The sequence below is a fragment of the Colias croceus genome, chromosome 20 (assembly GCF_905220415.1).
Source record: "Colias croceus chromosome 20, ilColCroc2.1".
Classification (NCBI taxonomy): Eukaryota; Metazoa; Arthropoda; class Insecta; order Lepidoptera; family Pieridae; genus Colias; species Colias croceus.
In genome coordinates this window covers 4,301,188-4,317,397 of record NC_059556.1, presented here as the reverse complement: position 1 = coordinate 4,317,397, position 16,210 = coordinate 4,301,188, and the positions used below count along the sequence as shown (strand labels likewise).

Sequence of the window (16,210 nt, the reverse complement as noted above, 5' to 3'; positions counted from 1 at the left end):
TAATGTTGTCGCTTCTGTGATGCTTTGACGGCGTTTCTCAAAAGCTTCAATTGCTGCAGTAGTCCATTCGATAGGCGTTTTGTCATTCTTCTTTTTATTATGTAGATACTTGTTTAATTCATTTTGTAGATGAGCTTGGTTCGGTAGGCAGTCTCTGTAAAAGATGGTAGCAGCCTGGACTGGATGGAGACGGGGGCCAGCTCGCAGTGCTTTTCTTCATGATGTAGTTAGTCTTTTTCTTCCATGTTTTCTTCTTGCTCCGTCGGGGTCACCAACTGTAGAGGGGTTGTGAACTCAAAGACGATACTGATCGTAATGATTTTATTTTGCACACAATATCCGTATTTATACAAAAATCGACCAAAAACAAAACCGATCAGAATTCTAATGTTGAAATTGAAATTTAGAATGCGCTCTGATTATGAAAAAGAATGCGCCGGCCTGTACACAATATGATATATATATAAACTCTATGCATGTCTCCCATAGTACCAAATTCAAGAGGGCGCTGGTCCGCGATCGGCGAGATGCCGACGGAGGCAGCACCGGCTTGTACGGTGATTTAGGTCGAAACAGTACCGTGTTCAGTAAATATGTACAGTACCGTGTACAGTACATATTTATGAATTATTGCTTTCTTACAAATAAAAATAATAAGCATAATTATAAAATATATTTATTAGATAAAAACAGCACCATACACTTAGTATAAATTAAGAAATACATGACACGTTTTGAAAAAACATATGCATGAGACATATATGCAATGATTATTTTGAACATTTATATTTATAATACGCGTGGCTATAAAAAAAAGAGAATGAACTTGTTAGTCTTCGGCAGATGCAAAATCTTTGTCCAGACGCAAATCGTTAAATCTAGTTGAGATCTAAAATCTAGAACGTAAATATTTTTTAATTCCAGTTTATTTTCTTATTGCATCACAACATATCCATGGTTATCATTTCCCCACAATCCTCTATAGCTTGCAACATATCCAAGATCTGTTTCTCTTCAAGTCTCGGATGGAAGGTGAACGGCATTCGGAAGAAGTTCTTATATTGACGGAGAGGGGAGTAGGCCACCATGAGGCGGGAACTTATAGTTAATAGCTCCTTTATCTTTGGTGTTACCTGTAATAAAAACAGTTCATAAATTTATAATAATATATATATACTTAGTGTTCTTTAAAATGTTTAAAGTTATGTATTACTCCTTCTATTTAGAAAGTTTTTGGGCATCAGTTTCAATACTTATCGGGGTTTGGCAGGCGTAACAAATAAGCAAGGGATTCATAATAGATTTCATATTGAAATTAATGATTACCTAATTGTATATTATGTATACCTATTTATCCTATACCCTATGTCTCTAAAACTAAAAAATAAACCATAATATGGTAGGACGACGGTAGGTATGTTATTTTAGCGTATCCGACAAAGTATCTTTGCAATTTACAAGTTTTGACCCTGACAATATTATAATATTGTTACAAAAGTCATGGATATGGGTCAACAAAAAAGCAAATATCTCACCTTGTGCATAAGTTCCCACCAGCTGTCATCTTCCTTCTGGTGTCTCATGAAAGTTGGTATATACCAGAAGCAAACATTAGGACACTGTATAGGAGCCGATACAAGCCGAAAGCCTGGCTTCTCTGCGACCTTTCCCATACAAAACTCGGCAAGTTCCATGGTGTACTCCATCATGTGACTCAACCCGACGTCTCCACGAGCTTTCCATATCATCCATAACTTGAAAGCGTCTATCTGGAATGGTAAGGAAGAATGTTAATAAATAAATCTCTGGGTTTTGTATTGGAACTACGGAACTAATCTTGACGAACACAGAACTGAGAACCTACCTATAAGGTGCTGATTATAACCATAAATTATTGAAATGATAAAGATATAATATATATTTATAATTCGAGGTAGATATATCATATACCTAGCTGAAGATTGTAGATACATTATATTTTTATTATTTTTAAGCTATTGCATAGCTTCTATCGCGGGCCTTGAGCGCGGGGACCGAATCCAGAAATTCCGTAACAAAAAAACCTCACGCTCCCCACTCCGACGGGCACGGGCGGGTGTGGCTTGAAGCCATGCTATGCAATAGCTTTACCGCGGCAGTCCCCGAGTGCCACACGTCTTTTCTTAAAATATTTTTTGCACAAGACAAAGTTATAAAAAATGACTTTGAATGAGAAAGCTTATGCGGATATAACATATAGTTGCACAAATAGGTAGTATGTTGTTATTTTTTGTGTAACCTACCTTCCTCCCACACTGTATGCTCTTATCACCCGTATCATATCTCACGTCATAGAACTTGTCCTGCTGGAACAAATATTGCGCAGACGCGGCATTCGATTCGTGCAAGAGCCCTTTCTCTCTGAGCAGGAACAAGGAACATTGCAGAGGCGCGCCCGCCATCTTGTGTGGATTCCATGATATTGAATTTGCTCTGAAAATTAAGGGAAATATTTTGTAAATATAGCAAATTAAAGTAAAATTTTAAAATCTTTAATTTTGAATTTATCGATATTGAAAGAAATTTTAATAACTAAGTACTTAGGTGGATGTTACCTTTTAATCAAAATTAAAATTAATTTTATTTCTAGTAAAAGACACTATACTATCTGTGATACTATTCTGTCACATAAAATCCTTCCTACTATAATATTATAAATACAAAAGTTTGTGAGGATGGTGTGTATGTGTGTGTTTGTTACTCTTTCACGCAAATATCTACTTACTACTGAACCGATTACAATGAAATGAAGCACACATACATGATACATAATTATAATATAGGGAAAACGCGGGCGGAAAACTAGTGGTAGTTATATAAGATACCTATAACTAGCTCTCAAGGTTTGTAGTAAAACAGTTAATATTCGCACTAATAATGTTAATATCATTAGCAATCATGATCAAGCTGACTGGTCATTTCAATTTACAATATACATACATAGAGGTAGAACACTCAATTTCCTTGAACTTATTCAACCAATATTAAAATTACGTATTTATAATATTATTTATTTTATATGTTCTGTGTACTTATGTTAATGTGTTTCTTGAATAATATTGTTTCAATAATTACAAATGATGATAGGTATATTATTATAAAACGGTTCTTTTTAAAGAAACGTACTTACTTTTCAATTCCTCTCAACATGGTTCTAAATTTATGTGACAAAATCAGCGTACCTCCCCAACATGCCTGAAAAATAAATTTACAAACATGAATTGATAAGAAATACACTCCTTTGGAGTTCGGTACACATAAAGTTACACTTATAAAGGTCGTTTTAAATTAAATACTAAATATATTGACCTACAAAAATATGTTTAGCGTTTACAGATTATTATATTTTATTACCAAGAAAATATTAATGCAGTAATAACTATAATTGAATAAAATGTTCTAAATTGATTGTCGTCATTCAATAAAATGACGACGAGACATGTTAATATTTTTATCGAATACTATCAATTCAAATATATTTTACACCTAGGTACTAAATAATACAATACTTACGACATTGGTAATAATTAAACCTCTTTGATAACAGAAGTTTCGCCTTTTATGTGAAACTCAAATATTCATTTAATTAGCGAAAATACTCACATCAACATGCATCCAAACACCATATCTGCTGCACACATCAACAATCTTTTCCAAGTTGTCAATAGCTCCCAAAACAGTCGTTCCCGCGGTTCCATTAACCAATAAAGGAACTTTTTGTGTGCTCAGATCCTCTTTAAGAGCTGCTTCGAGTTCCTCCACATTCATTTGTCCGCATTGATTGCATTTAATTTGTCTAACACTTTCCGTGCCAAAACCTAGCCAATGTGCTGCTTTCTTAATTGCATAATGGCTCTGGAAAAGGTTATTTTCAGTCAGAATGATTTATTTCAATACATTTTCTTTCTCTAGTAATTGTTAGAAGCTAATGTAAGCTAAAAGTTAAAATTCATCAATTGTACTTATATAATAAAAAAAAACATGTCATTGGCATAGTTTTCTTAATTGAATACAATTTAAGGAAATACGATAGTATGATATCATTTATTCCAACAGTCAAGAAGAGCGATGCATACTAATACCTAATTTGAAATGAGTTACTCTCCAATTCCACATCCATACTAATATTATAAATGCGAAAGTAACTCTGTCTGTCTGTCTGTCTGTTACTCAATCACGCCTTACCTACTGAACCAATTGGCATTAAATTTGGTATAGAGATATTTTGATACCCGAGAAAGGACATAGGCATATTAATTTTACCCCGGGAAATAGGATAGGTTTTATCCTGGAAATCTGGGAACTGGAAATATGCGGGTTTTTCTTTGACTGCGCGGGCGAAGCTGCGGGTGGAAAGCTAGTTATAAATAAAACGTATTTAAAATTGAACTTTAGCCAACATCATTAATGATCATTATCAATATACTTACATCTTCCGACGTATATATAACCATTTCAGGTAGACCTCTCATTCCCTTAGACTTTACTTCTGGGAAAGCTCTAAATCTAGCTGCTACTATAGCATATAACATGGACATACTGCCACCTGGACTAAAAATACCGTCTCCATTGGGTATTCCGAATAACTGAAGAATATGTTGAATCATCTTTTGTTCTATTAACGTGAACACAGGAGCTACCTCGAACGTATACCTGAAATATGAAAAGCATTTCGAAGTTAATTCCAATATTATAATATTATGATCTTTGCAACAAATTCAGTGCATCAATCTTTTTCTTGCTGCCCCATTAACGCCCGGACTGTTTATGTTTTTGTTTGTTTACATGTCATTCAAATAAACAAACATAAAAACTAATCTTTCTACTTATAATACGCAATCTAAGACTGCCTCAGTCCACTGAAAATAATCAATTTACACAATCATGAAGTTCAACAACCCGTCTGCCAATATTTGTAAAGGAACATATGAGCATATAAGTATTATGTGACCGCTACGTTTTTTTATTTGTCATCGCGTCATCACGTGGTTTATCTGCTTTTCACCAGATACAACATTATGACCTAGACCTGTTTTATGACGTGTGAAGACCCGCGTTCCCCACACAAGAATGAGGCATTTCATATCTTTTTCGTAGATCATTTCTTTATTATTTAACACTTTATTAGTTTAACAATCAGGAAGCCTAAAACTAATTACAGAAAAAAGACCTAGTTGAGTTTGTTGTCCATCGGAGACAGGACCTAGAGTATCTTAGCTTACGTACTCTCCTTGGTCATGGATTTATACTGAAACTGTTTTCCTCGTACCAAGGAGTTAGTCAGATCAATGCAGCATAGGATACTTCTAAATTTTCATATTATGATTACTTACTGGCTTGTATTAAAAGCTTCCGCAATCCATGCTCCTGCCAGCCCATACGGATCTGTTCCTCCATATAACTGGTTCTTAAAGGTATGTTTGTTTGTCTTAACGCTGTATTGCAACACATTTCTTACTGATTGCTCCAGCTCTTGATCTGCAACGGGTTCCGAAATATCTATATCCTTGCGAAGAATTACCTGCAAAACAGTCATGAGAAATATATTTTTTGGAACCTACTGCATTAAATTTGAGCATCATCATATTATTATCTTATTTGAAAATAAATTGATCTGACTTAAATTTACACACCCTGTATACACTTAGTTCTGCGAATTAGCTTAGCCAGGGTTCGAACCTGTGCATTGCAACTGTCATACATAATCGCTATGATAAGAATGCTGAATCGCTATCGCTAAAGGCGTCTATCGATTGAATATATTTTGTGATATTCCAGTTACATACAAATACGAATTTTTAGTGTAAAAATAAAATTGAAACTCATTGCACACGTAATTTATGAATAACTAGCGGTCCGCCCCCGCTTCGCCCGTTGTACATATTTACGCTTTCTCTACATAAGAACCATCCTTGGACTTCTACAAACATTTGAAAAAAAGAATTATCGAAATCGGTTCAGCCGTTCACACGTGATGCCGTGGCAACGCGAAACGGGTTTAATTTATATATACCTATAGATGAAAAACATTGCACACGTCTCTCTTCAATAAATCAATATTGCCTCCCATAATCTTTAATTACTCACAATTGGTAGCAAAATGTTCACTAGCCTTGAATAAAATATTCCTCAACATTACCTACCTCTAAATCCTTCGGATGTTTAAATTGAATTAACGGTAAATGATGCGCCGATTCGTCCTTTACTATCTTCAATACTCTGTCCAAAAACGTATCTTCGTGTTCCATTATCGGAATATAAATCTTTTAACACAACACATGTACTACTCAGTCTAATGGTCGGCTTACACTGCGTTAGAACATAATATAAATCACAATAGTATGACAATAACAAGTACTGAATACCGTTACTGCACCTGGACAAAGCAAGAATAAACAGAAAGGGCTTTAGTTCCTCATGAGAACCACATATTTACATACTTACAGCTTTTAAGTATGATAAAATCAATAACGAGCTATGTTCAACCTTACTAGCTCACTTTTATTCATGAGGCATAATAATTAATGTACATACTGGAAACATGAATTAAATACGTTTTATAAGTAGTACGCCAAGTACTAATTCTACATTTGTGAATGTATTTTATTGCAAGCTTATTATATCATTTTGACCAAAGTATAAGTATCATAATTAAATTTAACAAGCATGGTTGTTTAATCTTCTTGTTTGTGTTTCTCATGAGAATACAATATTTGGCTAATGTTTCTTAAATCACCACTTATCTCTTACACGTGCATTGTATTATATTTAGATAATTTTCACATTCACGGAAATCCAAATTCACATCATATTGACTATATCTAGACAAAAGACATATTGCTCTCTAGGCTCTAGCTTCTGTCTATAGTAGGTAAGTATGTTTAGTAATGCATGTCTAATCGACTTGCATTTTTTGAATTTCATCTAACACACACGTTTTAAATAATTAACATTAAGTCATCAGTTGCTCTCTGCGTTTTTAGCTCTTATTGTAGAGCTGTTCCTGTTTTTTGCTTCACCTTCCATGGGTATATTTATGTACCTTAAACTAGGTACTATATTATATTACTAACGGTCCGCCCCGGCTTCGCCCGTGGTACATATTTCGCAATAGAAGGTATGCCTATGTTCTTTCTCAGGGTCTAAAGATTGTCTGTGCCAAATTTCATCAAAATTGGTTGAGAGGTTTAAGCGGGAAAGCGTAACAGACAGACAGACAGAGTAACTTTCGTATTTATAATATTATACTAGTAGTACGTTTCCGAGAAGTCGTTTCAGCATTTTAATTTAACTGCTAAGCATGAGATATTATATACCTAGTTACTGCATATAATATATCTAAAAATAAAAAAAATGTAATAAATATTATAGGTTTAAGAACTTGATCTTGAATGCTCAATTGCCTTGCCTCCACTTTTAATTTCATTGTAGAAACTTTGTCTCGTCATTATAATTTATGCGAATGTTTTCATGAATCTTTCAATGAAAAAAAATGGAAGGTGTTTGAGATATTTGAAAATTGATGAGGTCTTATTTTAGTATCTGAAAATTCAATTAAAAATTATACGTTGCAGTTATTAACACTATAATTATTACAGGTCCGTTGCTAATATTATATACTCTAGGGTAAGTCCTATTTACGTTGATTTTAAAACCTGAATATAGCGCCACGACATCGTCATATGATTATTTAGCATCTACCTTGAAAATTGCAAATTAAATTTATTTTATGTGACGTGTCGCTTCGAGGACCTTTATCAGCTTAGCAATGGGAACATCTTATCACACTCGTTTGCTTATTACGTTATCGCTAATAGGCTTGATGTAAAACAAAATTGATTATTTCATATTTATGATATGATGATGATGTTGATTTAATAGTTTGTGTCAATGTTTCATAAAAAATATTCAACACTAATTTAGCTACGTTTTTCGATATTATTATGTTTACGACGTTCATAATCTTAGAGCATTAAATTCAAGAAGCTTATATCCTCTAATACACTGGAGATTGCACTATGACCATTAACTTGAAACAAGAAAATATGACATTCAATGACGTCAGTCATGTTATTTGTCTCTTTCTGTCGAGTGACCACGCTGGTTTGTAAATTCAGGATTTTTCAAAATAGAAAAAACTAAAAATCATGGTCTATAAATAATAACGACATAATATATTTTTAACAGTATTTATATTATAATATTATGGTCATACTTTATAGGTAGGTACATACAATTTTAATTGGTATAGAATGATAGTTATAAATAACTTTTGGCTACAAAGCTTGGATATGAACCGATATATAGCATTAACATCCTTTGTAAATAGAGGAAAGTTGTGTTTTGCATCAGATGCTGTTTACCAAATTGTTAGCTACTCAGATCTTCTTTTTAAACGCGTTGCTTCGACGGGTCAATTTCAAGCCAGAATCATCAAAGAAAAACTGTTTATAGCAGCCTTGCACAAATTTCAGCTAACTTTACAAAGTTTATTTTTCAAAAGGTATTTTTTTCTGGGTCGTAATCCTCAGTAACCTTGATGGGCACATATATTTCTTTTTATTTTACTTTTTGGAAAGCTGAAATACGTAAAACAAAAAAATATGAGGTAAGTTAAAAAAGTATAAATTTCAATGTAAAAACGAACAATCTTATAACTACATGTGAGTGCAATACCGATGTCATGTGTTGTTTCATTACTAGTAACAATCTTTAAAATGGTGTTCTAAATTTTCACCATAATATTGTTATTACAATATATTCTCTTCGCTATCCATAAAAACTCGTCATCATGGTTACCTTACTTGTTAAATCTGTTTATTGAAAACTTGTTGAAAAATGATAAAGTATTAGGGAAATAACAAATTTAACATGACTGCTTACTAAAATGATGCTAAATTAGACAATTTTTGCCATTGAAATGATTCTAAACAGGTAAATGCAGGAGTATTGAGGAATATTGTAAATAACGTAAATATACACTTGCCTGTGAAATTCTATGCCAGAATTTGGTGTCCGAACACTTCTGCAATTTTGCACAATACAATGCATTCTTTATATTCGGAAAATATTCATTAAATAAGCAACAATATTAACTTAAATATTCGAAGCGACGCAATTTTTTTGACACACATGACATATTGACAAAGTGAGAGTTGCTACAATTTTATTATGGTGACTACCCATAATCAGGGAGTATCGCTTTTTAATAATTGGTTCAGATACTTAGTTTATTTAGCATAAATAACAATTGTCTCATCCAACAATGCTTCTGAATGACGTTGTTGGCAATTTATCAACAAACTCATGTACAAAAACTAACCTTTTGCACAGAATATTACAGCATACATAGTAGCCTTGGGAAAACTTCGTATTAACAGTGGCAATACCAAGTTAGGTGTGAAAGTGATAAAAAACATGAACTGGGCAATATTTTCTTGTTACACGTCAATGTTCATACCGAAATCTCCAGTGTATTAGATATAAGCTTCTTGATTAAATTCATTAAATTCATAATAAAGCTCTAAGGTCATAATCTGTGTTCATAATATTTAATTATCAACTAAAGAAAGACCTTTTTCCTCAAATTTTTGATAACTTTGTATCTCTGTCAATAGAAGACTCATAGAATATGTCATTAACAATAATATAACAATATAAATAATAATTTTACTCTATAAGATTTAAGTTAAATAAGTTCTTAAACTAGGATTTTATAGTGACACTAATCATGACCCCAGAGATTAGATAAATTCTAACGTTATAAATAATAATGTTAGTATAAAAAGTCAAATTATAATGTAAATAAAAATAGCATAATGAATTTCCGAAGACCGCGCACACGTTCTCGACGAAACTCTTTAAATTTTGTACTAAATAGTGAGAAATGGCGAAGCTTCGGTAAAAGAATATCTCGCAAAGACCAAGATCAAGAAGAAGACTCAGATGACGATGTACCGAAAGCAGGTGAACTCAAGGATTGGGTTGAAGAATTTTTCGTCCGTAAGAGCGTGTGCGCAGACAAATCGGATCAAGATATCGAAGTGAAACTGAATAAAAAACAAACTTTGATATTATCTACACTAGTGCCAGATGAAATCCTTCTTATGAATAAGTAAGTTTTATAATTAGAGTTACAGAGTTTATTTTGAACAAAAATTATGTCTTACTGTATGTTATTCCTGTAAATCTAATTACTCTTTATCTAATAAGTCATAAATTAATATCTGATTCTTTTTAGATTTGATACATCTGATGCAAACCGTTTCGTTGGAGTCTTATTAATGGCTGACGTGTCTGGCTATACAGCTTTATCAGAAAAATATAACAATTATGGTAAAGGCGGTACATATAGATTAACAGTCACCCTAAATACCTACCTAGGTTCCCTCATAGAAATAATATATAGCCACGGAGGTGATGTCATTAAATTCGCTGGAGATGCATTTTTAGCACTTTGGAAAACGGATAAAAGAACTTTTATAAATCATACGATTCATACCGCTATAGCTTGTGCTCTTATAATACAGCACTCTTTTGGTTCCTATGAAACTGATGTTAAAGTAAATTTAAAGGTTAAGCTAGCTATTTCAGCAGGAAATCTCATTTTTGCTCCTATTGGAAGTGGTATAGATATGAATTATGTTATAATTGGATTACCTGTACTAGAAGCGAAAACTGCTGAGAGCGTGTGTGCCTCTGGTGAAGTAAAACTCACTCCTACAGCGTGGGGACATTGTTACTCCAGAAATTACGACCACACGATTGATGATGATGGTCATGTTACAATAAAGTCGATATTATACGACCCCCATGAAAAAGACGTCACAAAACCTTTTCTGGGATTTGGACCTATGATACGACAAATTAAGAAACCTTTTATTTCTATTGAGAGTCTTCCAGATTTTCTGTATACTGCACCTAATGAATTAAGTTCTTCTGACATATCTAAACGAAATGATATCTTAAGTTTGCGGAAAACAATATTACTTGCTGAAGAAAAGGATATAGGTTCTGAAATAAGAAAATTTATGATAAGACCTATACTAACTCAAATAGATGCGCATCAGCCATTAGAATATCTAACGGAAATGCGACAAGTTTCTATTCTGTTTATTACTCTTAAGCCGCGAGAATGTCCTCTCCCTCAGCTTATAACGATAGTTAACAATTCTTATCAAATAACGTGTGAAATTGTTTATAAATCTATGGGATGTGTAAATAAGATAATTCTGTTCGATAAAGATGTAATGATTTTAGTTATATTTGGTTTACGAGGCTTTAAACATGAATCTGAAGCACAAGCAGCTTTAAAGTGCGCTTATAGTATTAAAAAATCTTTGTCGGCATTGGACGGTGTTCTGGAAGTGTCTATAGGTGTAACAACAGGACAAGTGTATTGTGGCGTAGTTGGACATCCTCTTAGAAGAGAATTCACAGTAATCGGAGCCGTTGTTAATAAAGCCGCCAGATTTATGTGCGGCTTCCGCAATAAAATTACGTGTGATGAAGCTACCTTCGTAAAAAGCAAAATGTCTAGCAACGGTTTTACACTACAGCCTCCGACCGAACTGAAAGGTATCGTAAGACCTGGAAAGATATATGAGTACACAGAAGAAATTCGTGTAAAGGAATTGTATGACATTCCTATGATCCCACCTTTATTAAATCGAGCGGATGAAATGGATTACTTCAATAATTGGATAAAAGATAGCAATTTACCGTTCCGTGATTTTGATGCTTTATTACTTATAGGTGAATCTCGATTAGGTAAAACTAGACTTATGGATTGGATGGCTCGCAGTGCTCGAAGTAAACAGTTCAAAGTTTGCTATGTCACATTGACCTCTATTCACGCCGCAACTCAATATCTAGCTATAAGCCAAATCATTGATCAACTCCTAGAAGTACAACAACCTTTAAAGGGTTTTGAGAAAGAGGAAAAAATTGTAAAACTTTTAAAATTTTACTCTGACGATCTTTGTTATTTAAATAATATTATCAAAGTAAGATTCGCTTATCATGAAAGATTTAACACATGTAATGAAAAGGATCAGATAGATAAAGCCAAAATAGTATTTAAACAACTTTTGATGTCTATTCCCGAAACTTGTGTTGTCTTTTTAGATGATCTACAAAATTTAGATCCATTATCATGGGATTTTTTATCAGTTATGTTTGGCGTCATGAAAATATTTCTTGTATTTACAGTCACTCGAGGAAAATTTAGTACTGTTCACAGTTGGCTTTACAGTGTGTTTATAAGTAACAATATAAGGAAGATAGTTCTAGGTCCACTAGGTTCAACTTGGATTGCACCACTTGCTTGTCAAATACTAGATGTTGATGCTGTGCCAAATGATCTATGCAATGCTCTGAGGATAAAATGTAACGGAATGCCTGGTTTGATCGAAAGTTTTATTGTCCATTTGTTTTCGAGTGGTGCCTTAGAGCTGAAGAATGTAACCGACGACAAACTGGATGAATGGAAAGATGAAGACTTACAATTTCCTGAATCTTCACTATTACACCCAATCGCCTTAAATGAATCTGATCAACCTTTATTGGACCAGTTAATACAAGATAATTCAACAGAAGATATTAAAATATGCGTGGTCACAATTAAAGAAGAATTAAAGACTGATTTAAATGTTCAAAACATGGATGTATTAATAATGATTCAAATAGATTCCTTAACACCATATCAACAATTGCTTCTAAAAATTGCATCTGTCATAGGCAATGTGCTATCTAGGGATCTATTAGAAAATATAATGTATGAAAATAATCCACTAACTACTGCAAAAGCTATTAAGAGACTTTTTGCTATGCGAATTTTTTCATGTGCAAATGTTAGGAATAAATATAACAATCGCAAAATGGCTTCAAGTACAACAGTGGTATCGGATTATTCTTTGCCGACGACTCATTTGACTTGCGAATGTTCCTTCGACTTTGACCCAGAACTAAATGAGGACCTTCCAAAATATGCTTTTTGTAAAGTAATGAAATTTAGAAACAGAAATTCCCGAAAAACCTGTTATGATCTATTGCCACTTAATCAGAAAAAAGAGTTTCATTCCCGTATAGTCACATATTTAGAAAACCATAAACAGAAGTGTCCGGATTGTGGTGGCACAGTCATGATTATTCAGTCCTCTATGAGTTTTCATCCAAATATACCATATAGTGAAAAGCATCGGACATCTAGGATTTTAGAGGATGAAAATGAACAAATTGAATCTGAAAACGAAGATGAATTAGAAGAAATTGCCCAAAATTTAGAGAGAATTTCTACATCCCATGCTGTCAGAAGAGCTACATCTGAGATTTCATCTAAAACAATTAAAACAGCAGAAACTATGTTAGTAAAGAGTGAAATATTATCAAAACGTGATTCTAGTAAAATTGAAGTAGAAGCAAGTGGTTCACAGTTTACATCTATTTTGAAAACCAACCAAAAGTCAAACAATAACAGCTCTAAACGTAGATCATCAAAACGAGTCACAATGTCAAAACTCATTTTTAGAGATATCAGTATTGAAAGTATAAAGAGTTACACTGTGTTCGACATGTTTCGAGCCGTTGCAGAAGCCAATAATAAAACCGATTGGGAAAGTCTGGGTATAGTTGATGATGAAGACAATTCAGATGAAAATAACAGTGACAGAAAATCCTTTAATATTAAAATTGAAAAAGGTGCATCTCGTACAAATTTTGATAGATGCACATGTACCGAACTTAACATAATTATTTTTGAACAACTCATACATCACGCTACTGAAGCTGGTTTGAAATGCAAACTATTAGAATTTCTCATTAAGTTTAGTAGATTAAATGTTCAGTCAAATAACTGCGAGAATGCTATTCCAAAACTAGAAGAAGCTGAACAATTATGTTCTAATAAATCAATTGATAATATTGCTGAATTTGACAAAAAACTATTTTTGGGTAAAATTTACTCTTTAAAAGCTGCTGCTTACTTAATGTGTAACAAACTAATGGCAGCTAAAATCCACATTGAAAAAGCGGTTAAAATTTACCGCATTAATCTAACTAAAATATCAGACTATATGGATTTAAAAATTGTAAATAATTTTATTAAATTGAGGGGTCACAAATATCGTTTGCAAGATTCTTCCATGAAGTCCGATTCTATATTCTGTTTAAATATTGCTACCATACTTTATTCTACATTAGATGATATAAAAACGGCAAGAGTAGCAGCTTTTCGCGCACTTTATTTAGCACAAAGAGTAGAATGTAATATTGTTGACCTATGTGACGTTTTCTCAAACGCTATCCAAATTGAAATTGACCATGGAAAACCAGAACTTACTGAAAATATAGAACGTGGAGCTATAAATGCTCTGAAGAACTTGGATGAACCTATTCAAGCTGAAGAACTATATGCCATCGGAAAACTATTTATGGCATCGTTTCGTGCCCGCTGTGCACGAGCTAAGCTTACTGCTTCCATTCGCTCGGGATTTAGAGCATTAGTTGTAAGCCGATTTCTCCACGCAGACAAAGTATCAATAGACATCATACCTGACTTATTTTACATGCTATTAAGTCGCAGCCGAATAGAAGAATCGGTAGATGTTATGAAGCTTTTGTTAGAATTAAGTCAAACTTACAACTCTCTTGACTGTGAAACTTGGTATTATGCACTTTCTATTGATATGATCCTTGACTGTGGATTTCAATTGGAATCTCCTCAAGAAATAAGCCGATTTGCTGAATACGCAATATCAACAGGAAAATTTGCTGGAGACAGCAGAAGGCGTTTAGTAGTTGGAATATGGACATATTGGCTTCGCGCAGATATCGAACGTAAGGCTAAACGTTTCGAAAGTGAAGCACTGAATTGGTGTGGTAATGATAGTGATGATGGTTCCTTGAAGACCCTAATTAGCGCTTTGAGATTAGCCGAAGGAATGCTAGAAAGTTTAGCAAGAAAAGTTGATGACTTAAAAAAGGTACATATTATGTACTTTATTAATTATAATCATTAATAAGTAAGAGCATTCAATATAATCGTAATCAAGAGCAGTGGTGGCTCAGTGGTGAGACCTCGGACTTCGAATCGATAAGTCCGTAGTTCGAGACCAGGCGAGCGCGCAGGAAATAAATTGATTTTTCAATTTATCTGCGCATGTTGTAACATCACCACTGCTCAAACGGTGAAGGAAAACATCGTGAGGAAACCGACATGTCGAAGAATTAAAAAGTTCGACGACATGTGTCATCCGCCAACCCGCACTTGGCCAGCGTGGTGGATTATGGCCTGTACCCTCATAGGAGGCCCGTGTCCCAGCAGTGGGAACGTATATGGGCTGATGATGATGATGATGATGATGAATCATTAATAAGTAAGAATAAATTTGTGTTAATTTATAATAACTTTTCCTGTTTTTTCAATTAAATAATTGTTATGTCAATTAATTTATTTCTAAAAGTATAGTATGTGGTCTATTTAGGTGGTGGACCTAATGGAACTACGATCACTAGCCGACAAAGAGCTTATGCGCCTAGAACGTGACTCTAAAGTGCTTAAATCTATATGGCCTAGATGGTTACTGCTAAAAGCTAATTCTTTAAATTTATCTGGTCGTAATACCGCAAATAATACATTTCTTCAGGTACAACTAAACGCATTTTCGTTAAAATTATGTACCTAAGTTTATGTTCATTTATAAATACTAGATAATTTTAAGGCTTTGGACGAAGCCCGGAAAATCAAGAACCGGTTAGAAGAATCCTTAGCTCGAGCTGCATTTGCCAATTCTCAGTTTTGGATACAAAGTGTAAAAAAGGGAACCTTTTTGGAATGGAAAATAGGAGCCGAGCACGCGCGAACATCTTGGCATCAACTCATGTACAAAATAAATATTTCAAGATAAGAACAGATTATTTTTTATTAGCAATCTTATTATTTACAGCATAGCATCCAGCAGCGGATTCACACGAGATTTTGGATGTTATTTATCACAATTAAAAAAATTAAATACGATATTTTTTTAAGGTCGAATATACCTCAGTACCGTTTAAATATTTTTAAAATTAGTTAACTAGGTACTTTCTTCATGTTTACATGTCGATAATGATAAATATAAAATAAATTGATATTCATAAAATAAATAATGATTACATGTTGGATTCCATGATA

At 33.5% G+C, this 16,210-nt stretch overlaps 2 protein-coding genes across 2 annotated transcripts; one reads left to right on the top strand and one right to left on the bottom strand.

Annotated features, from left to right (window-relative positions):
* Positions 1-660: 660 nt before the first annotated feature.
* On the bottom strand, positions 661-6,445 carry LOC123700892 (glutamate decarboxylase 1). The gene is made up of 8 exons (XM_045648258.1): positions 6,183-6,445; positions 5,373-5,560; positions 4,470-4,692; positions 3,643-3,894; positions 3,170-3,234; positions 2,283-2,472; positions 1,536-1,769; positions 661-1,133 (listed from the first exon to the last, which is right to left on the bottom strand). Exons 1-8 carry the CDS (start codon positions 6,285-6,287, stop codon positions 942-944), a joined length of 1,449 nt encoding a protein of 482 aa, XP_045504214.1. The 5' UTR covers positions 6,288-6,445; the 3' UTR covers positions 661-941.
* Positions 6,446-9,832: 3,387 nt separating this feature from the next.
* On the top strand, positions 9,833-16,129 carry LOC123700913 (adenylate cyclase type 10-like). The gene is made up of 4 exons (XM_045648286.1): positions 9,833-10,153; positions 10,280-15,020; positions 15,522-15,683; positions 15,759-16,129. The coding sequence occupies exons 1-4, from the start codon at positions 9,858-9,860 to the stop codon at positions 15,942-15,944; spliced, it is 5,385 nt and encodes a 1,794-aa protein (XP_045504242.1). The 5' UTR covers positions 9,833-9,857; the 3' UTR covers positions 15,945-16,129.
* Positions 16,130-16,210: the final 81 nt, after the last annotated feature.

Coding starts and splice junctions, on each gene's coding strand:
- LOC123700892 (XM_045648258.1), bottom strand. CDS start 6,287: ATGGAACACGAAGATACGTTTTTGGACAGAGTATTGAAGATAGTAAAG. Junction 4,693..5,372: donor GAAGCTTTTAATACAAGCCA/GTAAGTAATCAT, acceptor TTCATATTTCAG/GTATACGTTCGAGGTAGCTC. Junction 3,895..4,469: donor TTATATATACGTCGGAAGAT/GTAAGTATATTG, acceptor AACCTTTTCCAG/AGCCATTATGCAATTAAGAA.
- LOC123700913 (XM_045648286.1), top strand. CDS start 9,858: ATGAATTTCCGAAGACCGCGCACACGTTCTCGACGAAACTCTTTAAAT. Junction 10,154..10,279: donor GAAATCCTTCTTATGAATAA/GTAAGTTTTATA, acceptor GATTCTTTTTAG/ATTTGATACATCTGATGCAA. Junction 15,021..15,521: donor AAGTTGATGACTTAAAAAAG/GTACATATTATG, acceptor TGGTCTATTTAG/GTGGTGGACCTAATGGAACT.